The sequence below is a fragment of the Sylvia atricapilla genome, chromosome 2 (assembly GCF_009819655.1).
Source record: "Sylvia atricapilla isolate bSylAtr1 chromosome 2, bSylAtr1.pri, whole genome shotgun sequence".
In the NCBI taxonomy this organism is placed as follows: Eukaryota; Metazoa; Chordata; class Aves; order Passeriformes; family Sylviidae; genus Sylvia; species Sylvia atricapilla.
Genome location: NC_089141.1, coordinates 113,275,191 through 113,297,276, shown reverse-complemented (window position 1 = coordinate 113,297,276; position 22,086 = coordinate 113,275,191). Strand labels below are relative to the sequence as shown.

At 39.1% G+C, this 22,086-nt stretch overlaps 1 protein-coding gene across 1 annotated transcript in view; it reads right to left on the bottom strand.

The window, feature by feature from the left end:
- The window catches only part of HLCS (holocarboxylase synthetase), a 118,474-nt gene that overhangs the window by 66,126 nt on the left and 30,262 nt on the right, over window positions 1-22,086 (bottom strand). The window contains exon 6 of the mRNA XM_066314180.1: window positions 15,580-15,851. Within this exon, the coding sequence (XP_066170277.1) occupies window positions 15,580-15,851 (272 nt within the window). The remainder of the gene's footprint in view (window positions 1-15,579; window positions 15,852-22,086) is intronic.

Below are 22,086 nucleotides of genomic sequence, written 5' to 3'. Positions count from 1 at the left end.
TACAAATTTTTTATTGACTTAAGTCTGTGTGGATTTGGCCCAGAAATGTGGGGATTGAATTAGAACCTTCAGAAAAACTGAAATATAAAAATCCACACATTAGTCCTATAAATGTATGAAAGGGCTGAATTAAAACATTACAAAAGTACTTCAAAAATTAAATTTTTGAAAAATTAAATTTTTGAAAAATTAAATTTTATCACTTTTATAGAAAGGACTATAGGTAGATACTACCTTTCAGAAATCTTCACCTGCTTAAATTCCTAAACCTCTCGACTACAAATACATTCCTACACCCAAGTGTACCTAGGCACATCCTAAACTCTTCTGGATGGGTGCATTTGTCAAAAACACACCTACAAAATGAAAATAAAAATCATAAGCAAAGTTATGAAGCATGTGGAGAAGAAAGAAGAAATTACTCCAGAAAATTTAGGCAGGATTGGTAAATTCCCACATTTGGGAAATTATACTTTTAGTTGCAGCCTGTAGTTTCGACTCGAATACTTAAGAGCCTGTTCAAAACAATTATAAATTGACAGAAGTAACAAACTTGGAAAATGTTTATTTTTTATAAACATTTAATTTAAAAAATATTTTCATAAATATATAAACATGACTGGCAAATTTAAGCTCCACCCCTGTACCAAAATCCACTTTTTTTTAATCCTTAAAACCACACAGAGCCCTCCACAAAAAGTTCTGTGAATCAATATTCAAGGAAAACACAAACAAACGAGTCTTGAAGCAGCAGCAGGAATATTGCAGAGAAAATCTGATACCAAGTCCTTTATGGCCAAAGCTATTTCTGGCCTTCATTTATGAGCCCACTTCCATCTAGAACTGTTGAAAAAGAAGGTTTTAAACTATGATCTGTAGTTAGATGGGGGAAAAAACGGGGAATGGACAAGGCAAAAGGATTTTAATTTCAGAAACAAAGCAGAACAATGCAAAGGAAGAACAGGGTAAGGACCTTTGTTATTTTTAGGGGATCAGATCATTTGTCCTGGACTCACATGAGGTGAATAATCAGATAAAGGATTATCCTGGACCTCTGAATAATCAGATAAAGGATACAGCAAAGAGCAAAATAAACATGAATGAATCATCATTTCTTGCAGGTAGTGATAAAATTTGGAATTGATAGAGGTGAAGGAGCAGAAGGGATTTGCTTTTCCACTGTACTCACCACTTGTGCTGGGGCAGGAGAGAAGCAGCCCAGAGAAAAGGGGACATTTAAGGCAGCAGATTTGGACAAAAGCCCAACAATTCCATAACCCATGATTATGGAGTGGCTGAATCTGAAGGAGAAAACCCTAGAGCAGAAGCAAATGAGGTGCCCTGAGAATTTCTTAGTTCTGCTTGGAACAAAACCTCCAGTGAGAGAATCTGTCCCACAGCTGGGGCTCCAGAACAGCCTCGGTGAAGGCACAGAGGACACAAAAAACCTTGCTCCTATTTTCTGAAACCAAACCCAGCTGAGATTCCCCAGCCAGCAATGCAGACACCACACACACACCATTAACACCTGCAGTGTTTCCATCCTCCAAGATCTCTTCACATAGAAAAAAAATCCAACCAAAAAAACCACCTCAAAATGTAAATGGGAAAAAAAAATCCAACCAAAAAAAACACCCCAAAAATGTAAACGGGAAAAAAAATCCAACAAAAAAAAACCCCCAAAATGTAAATGGGACTGGTGCTGGGAAGAGCTAAACCCCTCTGAACTCTGGTGCACACACCCCAATAATCACCCACGGAGGGAAAACCACATCTAGGGAGCAGAATTCTCTCGGAATGAGGTGGGGATGAGGCACTGAGCTGAGCTGGAGAGTTGCTGAATGTGTTTGGAAAGCTGAAAAGCAGCACGAGGCTCTACCTCAGCTCAACCAGAACACACGAAAGTGCCAACACAGAGCAGGCAAAACCTCCTGCAGCACTGTCCCTGGGTGACCTGAACATCACACAGCAAAAAGAGACCTTCAGAAAGACTGGAGCACGTGACAGATTGAAAACCAAGCAATTCATCTGTGATATTAAAAAAAAAAATTAAAAAAATTAAGAATAATTTCATAATACACAACGTTAATGAAGCATCTTTAATAACTACGGGGTCAAACTCGTACAGACAGCCAAAACTTGATTTTTTTTTTTTTTTTAATTTGGTGTTTAGTTTTGTTAAATAGAGGAAGGAAACACCCTGGTTTGCTGGAGAGCAGCTCAGTTGGTGTCCTTCAGCCCAGTGCTGGAGGTGACAGGCAGCCAGGATGGATGAGGCATTCCCAGCAGGCTGCTCCACAAAAGTGCCTGGAATCTCCTCTGGGCAGCCCCCAGCAGGGAGCACTGGGGGACAAAAACCTCCCCAGTTTTATCCCCAACCAAATTCATCTCTGAAGTCTCCCGTGCCAGGATCTATCAGATAAACACATGCATAAAAAGCTCATCTGAATCATCTCACAGCACCAGAAAAATGCAAAGGGAATTAGCGCACAGTTGGACTCTTGGTGTGATTTTTTTATATTTTACTCATCTCTGATCTAATCCTTTGTAATCGAAATTTAGCTTAGGCTTTCCTTGTATAGTAACCATCACTGTAAAAAAAAAAAAAAAAATCTCTGTTTCCAAGAAGGTTTTGCTGGATATTAGATAAATACAGATGTAGCAAAGTAATGAAGAGAACTTGGTTCTGGATCCAGTGAATGCAACCTCCACATTCACATTTCTTTTTTTATCACCATTTGAAGGCATTTTTGTAAAGAACTGGGTGAAGTGCATGTCTACAACACTGGAAGAATGAGGATTTTAATTTAAAAAGCTGTAGGTACACTGTTTGCAGAAAGCCTTCCTGATATGAGTTACAGTTAAATAAAAGGAAAATTTACATCCAAAATGTTGGGAAATCTTGGGTTACCACAATTTATGAGCCATGGCCAAAGTGCATGTGGCGTATCTGGTATGAGAGATGTGGCAAAAAACAGGGAAAGAGGAAGGGAGGAAGGGAGGAAGGGAGGAAGGGAGGAAGGGAGGAAGGGAGGAAGGGAGGAAGGAAGGAAGGAAGGAAGGAAGGAAGGAAGGAAGGAAGGAAGGAAGGAAGGAAGGAAGGAAGGAAGGAAGGAAGGAAGGAAGGAAGGAAGGAAGGAAGGAAGGAAGGAACTCATCCACACTGCAGCCCTTAGGAACTGTCACTCACTCACTGGGATTCTGGGTTCCAAATCCCACACATTCCATCCCACTTGGTTCATGCTCACAATATTCCACTGCTTAGCTTGGCAAAGCATCAAAACTAAACATTTTCACCCCTCTTAACCTCTGCTGTTGGCACACACGAGTTTATTAAGCTCAGGCCTCGCAGCAAATTCCCGTTTTCCCTCCAAACCCATATAATTCTGTTGTCATCAACACCCCCTGTTCCAGCCCCAGCCAGCTGGAGAATATTCCCTTTTTCCTCCCAGGGAAAGGGCTCCAGTTTCTATCCTGTCATTCCTCAATTCCTAGTGGAAGACAATCCATCAATGAATAATTTTATCTGTTCTGATGAGCACTGAATGCTGAAACCTCCACACACTGTGTGAGATAAATAACAGGATATTTGGTAGGATCCTAATATTCCACTATCCCAAGAACTTCTCTGTCCATGCCACGTTGGAATTAAAACCAGAGGAGTGTGGAAGAGCCTCACACCTCCAGCAAGGAGCTGATGATGGCCTGCAGACATCCTGAATGGAACAGGATCTGCTTAGTGACTGACCTGGACTCAGGAAAACAAGGAAATTCCCATTTTTCTCCGATATACTTCCCTTTGCCTTCCATCCTCCTCCCCAGAATTGGACTAAAACCCTTCAGAGTGAATGGATCCTCTGTTCCTTTCACTCTCTGGTTTCTGGTGAGTCAATCAGCACTAAGTGTAAAATGTTTTACAGCTTTTCTTGCAGACACCCCAAAAAGGCATTTCTGTGCCTCTTCTTGTCTACTCCTATTTCTGTACAGAACACAATGGAAAAAAAAAAACATAAATTGCTATTTCTGCAACCCAGAGCTGAAAAAAAGCTTTTCTTCTAGTACAAGGCAAGTCAAGATTCAAGTTTTTAACTGAAATAAGATTGATTTCTTCTAATTTATTTGGTTTTACCTGTCAGGAAACCACTATCAGGATTATTTCAACACAATTTTTTTTTTTATCGAAAGACTCCAGTTCTACAATTTCTAGTTTTAATAACTAATACTAATTGAGTAAGCTGTAGCAACAAGAAATTATCATTTATCCATCTCAAACATGAAATCAAACAACTAAAAAAACCCAAACAACTAAAAAAATCAACAACAAAAAAGGAAATAAAAATTACTGCTAGCAGCAAAAATTGGAAATATGTGAGGAAAATACTGGGAATAGGAATAAATATAATACAAACAGAATACTCCTTATTTTTTTGTCCCCAAAAACCTAAACATTGATTTGCAAACCTTGTCTAGAATAGAAATTAAAACCCACATTTGCCCCATCTCTGGAAGTGTCTAAAGCCAGGCTGGAGCAGCCTGGGACAGTGGAAGGTGTCTCTTTCCATGGCAGGGGTGGCACTGGATGGGTTCTAAGGTCTCTTCTATCCCAAACCATTCCATAATTTTATAATTCTGTAATTCTCTGGTTTTAAGTCTAAACTGAGTGATAGCACCAGGCTGATATAAAGAAAATATTAAGAAAAAAACAGAAATAAAAAAGAAATATTAAGATAAAAACAAAGGCAGGCAAACCAGCTGCAGTCCCAGCATTGCCCTGAATTTCCACCACCTTCACACTCAAAGCCCTCTGGTGCTTCCCTGCCACGAGAAAACCCCAAATATCCACCCACAGCTGCTCTTCAAAACCTTGGCAAGAGGTGACTGCTCTGTTTTTCCAACAGATGGATACCTCAACATTCCACAAGCATCACTCCCTGCTAACCTGCCATGGTCTGCTAACTTTAAATGATGCTGTATCCCATGAATTCTTCATGACATCAACCACCACAGCAGAGCTGAAATGTGCATTCAAGCAGGTGGCCAGCAGTGATGCCTTTTATCTCTCACATCTGGCACCGCTCTCCATCCAGAGTTTATGCATTATCTGTTGCTAATAAATCATAGAATCATAGAATCATGGAATGGGTTGGGTTGGAAGGGGCTTTCAAGATCATCTGAACTCTGAAGTTCTTCTGTTGTCATTTAACAGATGCAATTTAGGATTTTTATTTTATCCCAAAAGTACAAGGTAATACAAGGTTGTAAACTGTATGTTTAAAAGCAGGAAATAGAAATAATCTGTGGGATTCAGATTAGTATTTAAATATTATTATAAGTGTAGGAAAGACTCAAAGGATTATTGAAAACAAACCAGCAGAGCAGGACATCAGCATTTGGTTATGACCACAAGTTATGTTATGATTTAGTGTCAACAAAATTAAAGTGCTCCTCCCTTTCCTCACACTCCCCCTAAATGCCCAATTAAAACAAAACCTTGAGGAATGGAACCACCATGTGCTTAACTGGAATTCTTACCAGTCTGTACCTTCAGAATAATCCAACCTCAACACTGAGCTAATTATATTTCAGTTGACAATGTGCCAATTGAACAGGGGAGTCTTGGGCTTTTCCTCATTAATTGTTTGATAAGTGCTTTAACAATCATTGTTCCCCAATTAATACTGCAATCTTCCCACATCCCATTTATTTCACATTAAGCTTGGGGTATTTGCTTAAGAATAATCAGTAAAAATCTCTTTCTCTTGGAAGTTTTATTTCCTCCTTCCTGTGTGTCATCTCCATCTCCCTGCTTTTCTTCCTTGTCCAGTTTTCCCTCTTTATCTTCCCCAGTGGATGTTGATCCTGATGTTGATCCACTTCAACATAAATCCAAATCAAATGTCCATTGGACACTTTTAATGCAACAAGCCACGAGAGCTTTGTGTATGCAAAGAATCCTGCAAAACACTTTTGAAGTTGTTTTTGTGGGTTTTTGGTTTTTTTTTTTTTTTGCGTTTTTTTTTGGTTTTTTTTTTTTGGTTTTTTTTTTTTTTTTTAATGTAAGAGACTATAATCAGTAAAAACAGTGTAAAAAAAAAAAAAAGTCAGTTCAAATTTACCAAAATAAACCTCTGAATGTTCATCTAGGCCTAACAGTTCAGCAACAAGAACAATGCCAGCAAATTTCTGGAGAGCAACATGAGGCACAGGATTTTATAGCAATCCTGGGGATCACAAAGCTGCAGTGGGGGAACCTCACTTTTTTTTACACACCATCCTCCAGGCCGTGACATTTCAGGCTCAGTGATATGAGGTGTGATAAATGCAAGCCCTCGTTTGAATACAAACAGATTCTTAAAATATTTTAACTAGGACTGTAAGTGAAAATAAATTAGGCCAGTGGGATTTAGGGCAAGAATTCAGATTCTGGGGGATTTTCTAAGTTTGCTGCTTAAGTTAGAAATGACACAAGCTTTCAAAGCTTTTGGCTCTGGGAACAAGCACTTCAAATTAATTCTGAAATTAAATCACTCTCTTCTGACTGGCAGCATAAGAATAAACAAAAAATCAGTGTGTTTATTCTTAACCACACCAGAACAGGTGCTGTGTGAACTTCCCCAAGCAGCCACACTTTGTTTCCCAGTTCCTATTTTGTTCCATAGGAAATCCAACTTATTTTTCTTCCTTTTTCCCTTGTTTTTTTGGGTTTTTTTTTCCTAACAAGAGCAAAGAGATGGAGATGTGCAGAATGGAAAACTGTGATCTACCTTTGAGCTGCTAACAAATCTGGTCATGCTCTTTTCACTGAAATCTCCAGGGAATCATTCCAACTTTGTGCAACTGCATTTGGTAGTAGTTCAGCCTTTGGATATTTCATTGAAGCCCAGAATGATTTTGGTTAGAAGGACCTTAAAAATCATCCAGTGCCACCCCTGCCATGGGCAGAGACACCTCCCACTGTCCCAGGCTGCTCCAAGCCCCAATGTCCAACCTGGCCTTGGGCACTGCCAGGGATCCAGGGGCAGCCACAGCAAATCTGGGAATTCTATTCCAGGGCCTGCCCACCCTGCCAGGGAACAATTCCTGCCCCAGATCCCATCCAGCCCTGCCCTGGGCACTGGGAAGCCATTCCCTGGGTCCTGTCCCTGCAGCCCTTGGGAAAAGTCCCTCTCCAAAAGCCCCTGTCCATAATGTTGGCAGCAATCCGCTAATCAAACACATAATCAAATCCCTTGGAGACCTAACTATTGTTCTGTTTTATCTGAATGCAACATTGTCAATGCATTCCTTGATTTGTCTGGTGACTAAAATAATTAAAACAATTCATTCTAATGAAGACATTTGGGGGGAGAAAAAAATGCAAATCCGGGATTTGTCCAAGGTTCAAGCTACACCATGAGGTTAATCAGGGAGTGGGGAAGTTGATCCATCTGATCATATTATTAGTGGGCAGGCCCTGGAATAGAATTCCCAGATTTGCTGTGGCTGCCCCTGGATCCCTGGCAGTGCCCAAGGCCAGGTTGGACACTGGGGTTGGAGCAGCCTGGGACAGTGGGAGGTGTCCCTGCCCATGGCAGGGGTGGCACTGGACGGGATTTAAGGTCCCTTCCAACCCAAACCATTCCATGATTCTGTGACCAATAATATTTTTCTATCCTGTGCCGTCCCCTTTTTCCTAGACTGATTTATGCCTGGTTTTCACGTTTTCAAATTCTTTTTAGAAGCACATGGCTTTATTTAGGAATATATTCTGGTCTGAGCTCATGTAAAAAGGCCAAGTTGGCTATTTGATGAACACAAATATTCCTCTTTCTCAGTGAAGTGTAAATATTAATCCCTGAGTACTTCTGGACTGTCAAAGCTTAGGCAGCATTCCCTTTTCCTAAATCAAAGTTACAATTCAACAGCAAAACTGACAGCCATGGAATCAGCAAACCAAGGGCAATAACATAGACATAATATGTTGCATTTAATATTGCTTATAACAAGATATCATATTTATTATGGCATATTGTATCCTGCTACATGTATCACATGCTTCAAGCTAATCCTCCCTCTCAAAGAGCTGCGATGACTTGAAACTCCAGCATTCTTTTTTTTTTTTTTTTCACTTTATTACCAAATTCCTGTTTAAAAATGCGGGCAAGAAAACAGCCCCATGTAAAACACACCAGCAGAATGGGCCTGAAACCCTGCCACAACCATTCCTTCACTCTTGTGTCAACTGTGCAGCCTGCCAGGGCTTCCTCTCACATTGAGGGAAATGATTCTCCCCAGATTTAAGGAAAAATCCCCCCAGATTTAAGGAAAAATTCCCCCCAGATTTAAGGAACTATTCGTCCCATATTCAAGGAATGACTCTCCCTAGATTTAAGGAACAATTCCCTTCAGATTTAAGGAATGATTCCCCCAGATTTAATGAACAATTCCCCCAGATTTAAGGAATGACTTCCCCAAGATTTAACGAACAATTCCCCCCAGATTTAATGAACAATTCCTCCCAGATTTAAGGGAAGATTCCCCCCAGATTTAAGGAATTATTCCCGCCAGCTTTAAGGAATGACTTCCCCAGGATTTAAGGAAAGATTCCCTCCAGATTTAAGGAACAATTCCCTTCAGATTTAAGGAACAATTCCCTTCAGATTTAAGGAACAATTCCCTTCAGATTTAAGGAACGATTCCTTCAGATTTAAGCAATGATTCCCCCAAATTTAAGGAATGATTCCTCCCAGATTTAAGGAAAGATTCCCCCAGATTTAAGGAACAATTGCCCCAGATTTAATGAACAATTCCCTTCAGATTTAAGGAATTATATCCCCAGATTTAAGGAATTATTTCCCCAGATTTAAGGAATGATTCCCCCTAGATTTAAGGAACAATTCCCTTCAGATTTAAGGAACGATTCCCTCAGATTGAAGGAATGATTCTCCCAAATTTAAGGAATGACTCCCCCAGATTTAATCAACGATTCCCTCCATATTTAATGAACGATTCCCCTCAGATTTAAGGAATTATTTCCCCAGATTTAATGAACAATTCCTCCCAGATTTAATGAACAATTCCCTCCAGATTTAAAGAACAATTCCCCCCAGATTTAAGGGTGCTCCAAGGCTGTGTTTGTGTCCCTGTGATAATGGGGACTGTTCAGGAACTTCCAGCAGCAGGGAAATCCAATCTGCCAGCAGAGTTCAACACGGGTTAATTGCTCTGCAAAAACGGGTATCTCTTTTTTACTACCCAATTCCCACTGGGAATGCCAAAGCTCCCTCTGCACTGCAAGCAGGGGGCCCCACTCTGTTAACAGGAAGAAAATCCACTAATTTTACACGATGAAAAAGAAAAAGAAAAAGAAAAAGGGAAAGGGAAAGGGAAAGGGAAAGGGAAAGGGAAAGGGAAAGGGAAAGGGAAAGGGAAAGGGAAAGGGAAAGGGAAAGGGAAAGGGGAAAGGGAAGGGAAGGGAAGGGAAGGGAAGGGAAAGGGAAGGGAAGGGAAGGGAAGGGAAGGGAAGGGAAGGGAAGAGAAGAGAAGAGAAGAGAAGAGAAGAGAAGAGAAGAGAAGAGAAGAGAAGAGAAGAGAAGAGAAGAGAAGAGAAGAGAAGAGAAGAGAAGAGAAGAGAAGAGAAGAGAAGAGAAGAGAAGAGAAGAGAAGAGAAGAGAAGAGAAGAGAAGAGAAGAGAAGAGAAGAGAAGAGAAACGAAAAAAGAAAAGAAAAGAAAAGAAAAGAAAAGAAAAGAAAAGAAAAGAAAAGAAAAGAAAAGAAAAGAAAAGAAAAGAAAGAGAAAAGAAAAGAAAAGAAAGGAAAAGAAAGAAAAGAAAAGAAAAGAAAAGAAAAGAAAAGAAAAGAAAAGAAAAGAAAAGAAAAGAAAAGAAAAGAAAAAGAAAAGAAAAGAAAAGAAAAGAAAAGAAAAGAAAAAGAAAAGAAAAGAAAAGAGAAAAAAGGGCACATCTTGCCTCCAGTTCCATGGAAAATCAGGCACACAAGGTGCATGACAGGAAAATAGGGACCTGATTGTTCGGTGCCCTTGGGAATGGTGCACAACAGGTGGAAAGAAAATCAGGGCAAAGTGACGCAAAGGAGAGGACAAATCCCAGCAGAGAATTCCTTCAGCAGGAAGGTCATGGAACATGGTGTGGCAGGGAAGAGTCTGGGAATGGCACAGGATCAAATCAGGGCCAAAAACTTCCGAATTCTTCTCTTTTTACAGGTCAGGGAGGGCACAGGCTCTTGGCTGTGGCACAAAACAACATCCCTGCGTGATGTTTTGTTATCAGGCTGAGCTCCTCCAGCCCTGGCTGGTGCAAATCACTGCCCACAAATGAAGGGCAGAATAAAGTATGAAATGTTATACATTTAAAACTGAATTAGCCCCCCCAAAAAAACCCCCCACTGCTGCTGAACTTAATTTGGTTTGATTTAAGGGAAACAAATTTTATTCTGTTATTTGAGCTGGACTTTAGCACCAAAGCCAGGCACAAAATATTGAATATAAAAAGATGCCCTTAAAGAATAAAAGCACAGAAGCAGCTATTTAATGCACCAACTTTTTTTTTTGTTTGTTCTGAGTATAAAAAGTCCTTCAACCACGTAAAGAAATTAAGAAATGGAAGCTTAAAAAGTTAGCAATAAAAGTGATGTAAATAATGAGGGAATATTTTATATAAATATATATAAACTCCTATATCTAGGAATGTAAAGAGCAGGCCTATCGCTCTTAGTATCAAACTTTGGATTCTAAATAAGACATTAATCAAGCAAAGCATCACTATCCCATCCTACAGTTCAACAAAATCAAGGGATCTGACTTTTTAAAGGCAATATGAACTATTTGTGACCTCGATATGCAAACTCACAAAATATTTTTGGGTTATGTAGCTGCAGAAGAAAAGACTGAGTACAGAAGTTGTGTTTAAATGCATCTAACCTACGGAACAGCACATGGGTTTATAAATTCCTATTTACATTCCATATTTCCTGAGAGAAAGGCACCTTTCCTGAATGGAAGAATCCTTCCTGCACACCAGAGTATTCTCCAACTCCCCAACCAAAATCCCTGAGGCTGGAGAGGGCTGATTTATACAAACTGTTAATGTTGTAAATACTGCTAATGATAAAATGTAAATAATGATAAAATACTCATTTTTAGCAGGCTAATAATGCACTGGGAGAGTGTCACCACGCTAAAATACAAAGATTATCATGGAACCATGGAATGGTTTGGGTGGGAAGGGGTCTTAGAGCTCACCCCAATCATTCACTTTTTTAAAAATACAGTTTCAGTGGAGAATAAGGAGGATCATCAAAGTGCAAAGAGTAACTAAACACAGAGTAAAACATCCCAAGGACTTGAAAACCAAATTCAAAACCCCCCAGCCCCTAACACAGCTTGTCAATCTCAGCTTGTTTGCCCCCAAAGTGCCATTCCCATCTCCTTCAGTTACACACTGGTTTTCCTTAACTCAGACCTGCATCAGCATCATCTGTATTTCAACCCAACTCAACCAAGAGTTTTCAAATAAAGTGAGTCTTCATGCCCACTTCCCAAAATCAGAGCTGTACTTCAGTGTTTCAAAACTCAGCAGTATGAATCTGGAAAAGCAAAGAGGCACCAACAATGGAAAAGGGTTTTCTTCTGCAAAGCTTTTAGCTGTTTGGAAACTGTTTATCCTCAATCGACATTTTATTTCAATATCCTATTGAGCAGTTACGAAAGGAGCCTCAGCCCACATTTCACTTCCACTAAAATTCACCACTTTTGTGTCAAACTTTCCCTAACAATGGCACTTTGTGCTTCTTAAATACTGGGGGAAAGGGATCCACGATGGCATTTCATACAGAATATGTCCCATGCTGGCTTAGTCACGTGTAAATCCAATTTTCTGCCAACTAAAATACTGAAACAGGATCTAAGATAAAGAATAAAACCGAAATTTCTATCTCATTAGCTTAATTTTAATGAAATGCTCGTGAAACCATTGCAGCCAATTAGAAATATTAGAAATAAAATGTTTCTCTGTTAATCTGATGCCTTATGAGTGTAATAAGTGTGTCCCTACAATGTAACACTTGTACCACTAAAGCCTCAAAAAACAATGGTCTCATTTGAAAAGCTGCACTCCCAGGGATGCTCTTGAGGAGCCACAGAAAGTGGGAACTGTTCCTGGCAAGGTTAACCTGCTCAGGTGGCATGAGGATAAACATCTGGGGGAAAAAAAGGTTTCTGAAACTCACAGAAGGAATTTCCTTCTAGAGAAAAAAAAAAAAAAACAAAAAAAAAAACAAAAAAAAAAAAAAAAAAAAAAAAAAAAAAAAAAACCACATCTCAGTATCTGGGGAGGATTTGAAATTTCAGACTTTTTATTTTGAAATGTTATTTCTCAGACTGAGAAATAAAAGCTGCAGTGCTTTAAGAAACAGCCTGAAAGGACTTTTAACATGAAATCACAGAAGGAATATTGATCATTTCAAACAACACACGACACTTGAAGGAATATTTTATTTGACAATTAGGCCGATGCCATTAAATTTTGGGTACCTACAGGTGAATTCCCACTCTGCTGTGACCTCAGGACACACAAAGGCAGGCCAGGGACAGTACAGTGAGCACCAAACGTCCCCCAACCACCATCTGGAGAGCTAATGAACAATCAAGGGATCCCCAATTAAACGGCACGACTTTCCCTTAGAATCTTTAGGACAACACTGTCAAGTCCAATCTATTCCCTCGGCCTCCAGAATCAATTTTTCAAACTTTATGACAGGTCTAATAGTTCCCACCTGTTCCTCCTGCCTGACTTTTGACTGGCACGTTCCCAGCCAGGGTGGAAATGCAGACAAAGGCTCCTATTAGGCTCCGGCTGTTTCTCTACTGTGAGGTTGCTCAGCCATTAAATTAATTCCAGCCTCTCTTTTTTCACTTCCCATCTCTTCAATTTTTTTTTTTTTTTTGGGGGGGTGGGGGTATGGAAGATTGGGGAGGTGGAAAAAGGAGAGACCAAAGTTTGGCAGGCAGTTGGTGGGAGAGAGGCAGAAAATGTGAAGTCACAGAAGTCAAAAGCTGAATTTATTTTTGGATAATCTACAAATTAAACGATTTACGGAAAATCCCATTCATTAAGTTCTCGAGGTGTCTGTTTATTTTGAACCATCAAAAACTTGGTAAAATTTGAGAGAGTCAAATTTGGGAAGCCCTAACAGAGTCCCTCAGGCAATGGCTGATTATATAAAGAAAGTGTTGCAATGTTTTCCTGGGGATCCTGAAGGATCAATAAGTAACTATTATTTCTTCAGACAAAGAAAATTATTTTTCCTGAGATGTGTTTTCCTCTCATTCAGAACTGGCAATGAGACACAAGCACCACACACATATCCTAACAAAATCATATTGGTTCCTTTGGAAGCACCTTAAAAACCCAACAACTTTATCCCTCAATAAAAATGACCTGAGTTTTGCATCAATTTCTAGAGATTTATGAAATGTTATCGTTTAAATCTCAAGGTTCCTCACTGAACTGCAGATCACAAGGATAACATGATTCCATTAGCCATGACAACAGAGTATTCACAGCATCAACCAAAATAATTAAGGCAATTATTTTAACCAAATAAAACAAAGGTCTTCTTGTAAAATAAACTTAATCTAAAAGAGATTATTAATAAATTAATATTTTTAATTCAAATTATAATCTAGGACCATCTTCCCAGCAGAAGGCACTTAGAGCCAGGACTTGTAGTTTACAACTTACCTGAAAATTAACTATTTAAGCCTCATCATGATGGGGGAAATCTTGAAGACCTACATCTGTGAGCACTTAATTGTATTTGAATTACTTAATATAAAGAAGCAACCTTTAAGCATATCTGAAAATCCACGACCACTTCTCTTATCTCCTTTGCCCTGATAATTAATCTTTCACAAATTGATAAGTTTCTATTTAGCTTGATCCAAATCAAATCACAAAACCCTGAATTAAAGACTTCATTTTACTGAGATGTTGGAACAAAGTTACTGAGAGCCAAAAACCAACTGGGAGGGAAGAAACCTCTTGATTTATTCAATTATCACCAATTTCTTCATCAAGTCCTCCTTTCAACCCCGTGGGCTGAACATGCTGTGAGCACCAAAAAATGAAGAAGGAAATGCCACAAATAACTGTATTTCTATAAAATAACTCCTCATGGCCTTTTATCAAACTGGCAAAAAATCTCTGCAAAATCAGCTGCAGGATGTAAAACTGGGGGAGAGGATTGGCAAAATCAGACAGCAACTTTCCTTCAATGGTATTATTATATATTATATATATGTTATAATGTGTATATATGATAACATATATATGTTATTATATCTATTATAACATATATATGTTATATAGATAATATATAGATATATTATATAATATATATATAATATATTATATCATCTATATTATATAATATATTATTTATATTATTTTATAATATATTAATATTATAAAGAAATTATATTCTTTAATGTGTGGATGCTTGAACACCCAGGGAATGGTTTGGAATTTGAATTTGTTTTTGTCCATAAATTGCAATTTGAGAACTGAAGCCATTTTTATTGGTAGACTCATCAGTGACAACAACGCTCTAGTCAATTTAATCTCCATTAAAGAAAAAAAAAAAAAATCCCAAATGAAATTCCTGAGGTTGTTTTTCACCTGTAAAATTCATCTGCGATTTCTGCAGATCGATTAGCCCTGATATTCAAAACTAGCTGCCACAAGAATTTACAGCTGCAGGCTTGGAGTTTCTGTCCTGAGGAGCAACAGCTTCCCCCAAGACAGTTTTTTCCATCAAATTTCCACTAAACACAACACTACAGCCTTTGTACACAGACTCTAAGCTGAGATTTAGTAACTGTGATTTTCCTATCACTTAATCCCAGTTAAACTCCAGTGAACAACCTTCTCTAAGGTATCCCACAGCTCATTCACAAGGGTCATCTGTGTGATGATGAAAGAACCTCTACCAGAACCCTAATCCATGTTTTTAAAACCCAAACCAACCACTAAAGAGCATTTTCAGGGAAATATTCAGCAAAAAAAGAAACGAGAGAAAACAGGAGTGTTAAAATCAGGGGCACAACCTGCTTGGTATCTCTCAAGTAACAGGCTTAGAGAACAACTTGCACTGGAGAATGTATTTCATCTCCTAAATATGAATACTTATTAAATTACTTAAATAATATTGAATTATATTAATAAAAATAGAAAATATTTTATATTTTAGATAAATATTATATTATATTATGATTTATATATTTTATTTTTATTTTTATATAGAAATATATAAAAATATTATTAAATAAAATTTAATATTAAGATATATTATTTATTATATCTTCTTATAGCGACGTTCAAAGAAGTAAAAATTAAACTCCACTACCAAGCAAAAAGCTGTCCCACTCAGCTTTCCACACCCTTTATGGCTCAGTATTTGATATCTTATCAATTAATATCATGTGATCACGTGAACATGAAACCCTCTACTTTATGGTAACATCGTGTGTTACCCAACTTAAGAATTCCCAATTAGAAAATTAATTGAGGATGCCTGTCTTACCCATCCAGAAGGTTCATGGTTGTCGTGGTGACCTCAGTGAAAAGCAGGATCTTTCCCAGCTTTTTGGTTTGGAGATGCTGCTGGTAGGTGCTGAGGCTGAAATGCTGGGAGGAGAAGCTGCCCATCTCCGTGATCACGGGCACCAGGGACGGAGTCACCTCCACTTTGGGCTCACAGGATGAAAGGAATTTCAGGGACACTTTGCTGGATGTCCTCAAGCCCTCGGCATCCACGTTTCCCTCCAGCCACTTCAGGAAGGCAAGGTGGATTTCCTGCAGGGAAGGGGGATAAAATGAGAAAGGGCAGGTCAGCCCACGGGAAGACGCACGAGCAGTGATCTACTTCAAAACAGGGAAACTCAACTCTGGTTCCTCTTCAAAGACTAAGTTCTGCTGCTTGTTCTAGTCCAGCCTGGCCTGACACTGTCCTAGAGCTGACACCACACTCCTTTGAAGATTAATTAACTTTCAATTGGTTTTTTTTCTCTGTAGCAGGGTTTGTAGTGGTCTCCCCACATCCTGAAGCAGCGAGTGCACACCTTCACCTGCATCTTGCAGGTTTTCTCCACGTGCTGAGATCCTCTGCTGGAAGAAGCCCTTTAGTCCATCACTAAGACTCCATTTAAAGGCTAAACCAGCAGTTAAAAAAAAAACATTTACTGATTTCTCAGTGGAATATTTGCTAAAACAGCTCATACCTTCAGCTAAGGGATGATTTACTATTAGTATCCATGTGGTGACACCCTGAAAAAACTGCTCCATGTTCACTCTTTCTGGAGATAACTAATTCTGCTTTCAGAGGTTTGACATGAAATTTGCTACATTCTTTAGGAATAGCCACCAACAAAGATTCTGGGACTTTTTGCTCAGTGAGCAGCTTAAATTTCAGAGAGTCGAAGTTGTCTTTTACGTGATAAATAAAACCACAAAAAATTGCAGTTTCAATCTGACTGGAAACAAGGCACTAGTGATTCTTGCCCTCAAACTGCCAAGAGGAAGAGGTCTGATTTTTAAATAAAAAGGTCCTTACCAAGCCCACACCCCTGATTCCCATCCCTGCTGTAGCTGGGAACTGGAACACAAGTAGGAGGCAGGACTAAGCTCTCCTGCCCTTGAACAAGACACCTCTGAGCTCCAGCCCAACTCCTGGAAACCCACAAACCACAGACTGAGAGCAAACTTCCCAGGAACAGTTATCTGTGCAAGGAAAGGACTCCTCTTCTCCACATCCCACTCCTCTACCTGGAGAAGGAATGAGTGCTCCTGCTCCTCACACCTTCCCCTGGATTTCCAGCCCCAGGAATGACCTGCTCTCACATCTCACAGCCTGTGCTGAGTGTCAGCCCTGCAGCACCAAAGAAATGAAAAAGTTTTTTTTTTTCCCCAAATCCTGTCAAGCACTTGGTTCCAAGCCCCAGGACAAACTAAGACAGACTGAGCAGCTAAATTTTAGTTACAGAGAAATTACTCCTCGTGTCTTGCTTTCCTAAAGTTCCCTCTGAATATTTTCTGTCTAAACTCCTGGATAAAATATCTTTAAATATTTCCTTCCCCCCCCCCTTTCTTATTTTTTTCGCTCTGCATCATAAATGATGATGTGATGATGATTAAAAGGTTTTGTGAGCATTTCTTTGACTTGCACCTTCACTCAGTGTAACACCAGAGCTTTGACAGAATAAATAAATTCCTTACACATTATCCTACTTGTTTTACATACCCTGCAGTAACTGATTGGCTGTAAGTGATATTTAGAAAAATTACAGCTTTCATTTCTGTCAGGGAGAACAGGGAAAAACTGGGCTTAATCACAACATTTTTTTTCTCTTGCTTCCCAAACACAGAAATTCACTCAGCAGCACTGGACGTGCAAGTCCTACATACAGAAGGAGAATTTTAATTCTCATTTTTCACTCATCATTTCAACTCATAATTTTAACTCTGACAGAAATCAAGCTGCAAAATAAAGATGCCTAAAGTGTGACGACATTGCAAATAAATAATGAAAGTGCTTGAGGCTGTGTCAGAGATGGTGAAGTGTTTTTGCCACAGAATATTATCTGAAAAGAAAACAGCACCTACTTCTGTGTGATGTTCAATTATTACAGATAGGCCACACAATCCCAAAAGTTTACTCTCCTGAGTGTATTATTTCAAGTGATTTTTCCCCAGAGATTTTAAGCAAACTTCTTGATTTCACTGCTTCTAACACATCCTGAACCATTTAAGAATTGTTATATGTGTATAATTCTGGAGCTAATTTCCCCCATCACGTCCATGTGCTTATTGAGCTGATCAAAAATATAAACACATCATCAAGAACAGCGATTTTTTACAAATTCCTGAGAAAATATGGGTTTACATGTTTAACAAAGCTGCAAGCACTGGTCACAGCAGAAAAATCAATTTTTACTTCACACAAAGTTCTAAGAATGCTAAAACACTGAGCTGTCCCTAAAATACACAGCCACAGGAAAAAAATAATGTTGTTGTATAATGGAATAAACTTATATGTGAAGTCAGGGTGAATTTTTGCTTCAACTCCACTGAACAGGAATATAATCATGTCAGAAGTGTGTGATTGAAGTCAGGATCCAGCTGGAATTCCCAACCTCTCCTATTCTTAATTTTTACAGTAAGAATTTCCTTCACAAAAACATCTGGGAACAGGGATGCTGAACCAGTGAGCTGTCCCTAAAATACACAGCCACAGAAAAAATAACATTATTGCACAATAAAGTAAACTTATATTCAGAGTCAAGATTAATCTCTGCTTCAACTCCACTGAACAGGAATATAATCCTGTCAGAAGTGTGTGATTGAAGTCAGGATCCAGCTGGAATTCCCAACCTCTCCTATTCTCAATTTTTATTGTAAGGACTTCCTTCACACAAAGCTCCAGGCACAGGGATGCTGAGCCAGTGAGCTGCCCCTAAAAATCACATTAGCACAAAAAAACCCCATCATTTTATAATGAAATAAACTCATATTCAGAGCCAGGGTTAATTTCTGCTTCAACTCCACTGAACAGGAATATAATCCTGTCAGAAATGTGTGATTTAAGCTGAGGATCCAGCTGGAATTCCCAACCTCTCCTATTCTTAATTTTTACAGTAACAACTTCCTTCACACAAAGTTCCAGGCACAGGGATGCTGAACCAGTGAGTTCTCCCTAAAATTACACTGGCACAGAAAAAATAACATTATTGCACAATAAAGTAAACTTATATTCAGAGTCAGGATTAATTTCTGCTTCAACTCCACTGAACAGGAATATAACCATGTCAGAAGTGTGTGATTGAAGTCAGGATCCAGCTGGAATTCCCAACCTCTCCTATTCTTAATTTTTACAGTAACAACTTCCTTCACACAAAGTTCCAGGCACAGGGATGCTGAACCAGTGAGCTCTCCCTAAAATTACACTGGCACAGAAAAAAAATAACATTATTGCATAATAAGTAAACTTATATTCAGAGTCAGGATTAATTTCTGCTTCAACTCCACTGAACAGGAATACAATCATGCCAGAAGTGTGTGATTTAAGCCAAGGATCCAGCTGGAATTCCCAACCTCTGCTATTCCAGCAGCATCTGCCGTTCTGCAGCAGCCTCTGGTGGCCACTGCCATGAGAAGTGTTGGCTCAGGAGCCTCCTGGACACGTCTGGGAGCAGCCCAGGGCAGGGCAGGGACACCTAGAGTGCTGGACACGGCTTTCCCTGGCCAGCAGGAGAACCCTGGAAGATGCTGCTCCAAGCTTGAAGGGATTGTGGAATCCCAGAAGCTGCAGCTGCTCCGTGTTCAGGCTCTGGCAGGGGCTGCAGCTACTCACACACACACACATCATCATGGCAAATGTGGATTGCACAACCTACCAGCGACACCCTCTGCAGATTTAATAACTGAACTGCTCGTAGGGTGGCACAAATGAATTCTGAAACTGTTCTTCCTCAGGTTTGGGCAGAACTGAAGCCAAACCAAATGGAATTTCATCAAGTACAGGATGATCCCAGGAGGGTTTGGAAGGGATTTTAAGGATCATCTATTCCCACCCTGCCGTGGCAGGGACACTTCCCACTGTCCCAGGCTGCTCCAAACCAATGTCCAACCTGGCCTTGGGCACTGCCAGGTTTGGGGAATCTCCAACATCCCTGAACACCCTGTGCCAGGGCCTCCCCACCCTCCCAGGGAGTAATTTCTTCCCAATATCTAATTTAATCCTGTTCTCCTTCATCCTAAAGCCATTATTTCCCATCAAACTGTGTGGGTTTTCTCCTCCCAATCACACTTTTCAAAAAAATACATTCCCTAAAGCAAAGATATTCCCTTCTTTCTCCAAGTAAGAATTAAAGTTCACATCCCAACCCAACAGCTCGGTGACAAGAGAGCTATTCAGCTTTTCACAGTTAAAATATTCATCCGTAAGTTTAATATTTATAAGAAAACATTTCTGCCTGTATTTTAAATGGTAAAAAAATGTATTTTCAACGCATTATTTAAAAAGAAAGTCACCAAAAGCAGAAAAGCTCTGCACCAACAGAAACCACCCAACACATAAATTCTCCACCAAAGCTCAATTTGAAATTTTTAAAGAGAACCAAGGAGAGACTGGGAATTTCCAAGCACTGATCTGGCACCAGGGACACACCAGGAGAATTGTGATTTGTCAGCCTGAGAGTGGCACTGACTGAAAAATCCTGAGCAAGAAGAGAGATGCAGAGAACAACAATTCCCCAAATTCCCAGAAATACCAAGTGAAGCTACTGCACCCTCAGCTCCTCCACCCATCAGCACAAACTGTGGTGATTGCAACACAAAGAAAGAAGAGCAAAAAGCTGGATTTTATTTATGGTTTCACATCTGCTCTCTGTAATTTTAAGGGCTTGGTCAGGTGTGTGCAGAATCTGCTCCGTAACAGAAGTTTGCTTTCGCTGTTTAAAATTCTTTTTAATTTCATAATCATTAAGTTTCACTTTTCCCCAGCGCTCACTTAGAGGCTGAACAAGGAGGAAAGAGGGAGACAAAAACCAGCTGCATCTGGAGCCTTCTCTGCTGTAGTATAAAATAACACAAAATTACGGCTCCTGATGGAGAAGATTTTATTTGCACCTGGGCTCTGTCAAACGAGGAGAGTTCTGCACCGAGCACATGAACTCCCAGTTAGAATGGCTGAAAATAACCCCAAATCCAGCACTTTATTCTTACAATCTGTTTATATAGATAGGATTTGGATGTGGGGTTTATTTTTAATTTTATTTTTATCTGTATGTTCATAAAGGCAATTTATCTCTCACCGGGCAGATTTGGGAGCTGATCCTTTCCTACCAAACTCCCAACGATGGGCCTGGAACTCCCCATCAATGGAATTCTTTGTTAGGACAAAATTCACTCCCAGCCTAAAATTCATTTGGTTCCTATTAAAAAGGGGGAGGCGAAACGAAATGAAAGCTAAAAATACAATGCCATAAAGCAAACATTTTCCATCAGTGAGGGAAAAGGAGATGATCTGAACCATGATGCTCTTACCTGAACACTCAGGATTGGGATTAAAATATTGTACTTCAGCTGTGCTTCCAAACAGTCACTTTCTGAAGACACAGAATGCGATTTTAAAACTGGTTTGGTTTTTTTTTTCCCTTTCTTTGTATCAAATCTAATGATTTCCAATTAACTACGTCTAGTTTTGAGAAGTTTCCAGTTGATGCACTGATTCATGTATTATCATCACCTGGTGGAGTGATCAATATATATATATTTAATATATTTTATATATTAAATATGTTTTAATATATATTTTACATACACACATATCCATACACACTTTTTTTTAAAATCCTTGTATACTTAAACTGCAAGCAAGTGAGGATTACACAGACATAAAGCACCAAATTTTTAGAGGAGCCTGTCTGGAGTAAAACCAGACATCACACCTCCAATATGACTAAAATCTGCTTCTTTTTTTCCCAGAATTGCCTGTTCCCAAAGGAGTATTATACAATTCAAACAGGGTCTCTAATGTATATATTTCATCCCTATGGATCTTCCATTAGTGCTGATAGGAAAGGAAATATTTTAATGAAGGGTTGTCCTTTGAGCTCAACTTGAAATATAAAAATTCACACACATAAAGATAAAAAAAAAAATCTCCACATCCTCCTTGTCTTACACAGCTTTGCTCAACAGTTTTGTAGGTCTCAAGGAAGAGATTTAAATTTAAATTAAATGAAATGAAATTAAATTTAACCACAGGAGAGCTTCCGCAGCATCTCTTGGATCCAACAGAAACAAAATTTACCACGACCAAAACTAAAACCTAAAAACCATGTATCTAAATATATAAACATATAAATATATTTACTTACTGTAAATACACATACTATGATGGAAAAAATTATTTCATCTACTATTCTTATTCATTTCAAACCCTACCTTTGAATGAGGTTTTGTAAAATAGGATACATTACATTTCCTGCCTCAATCTTTCATTAAAATACATTGTTTTCCCTTAAAAACA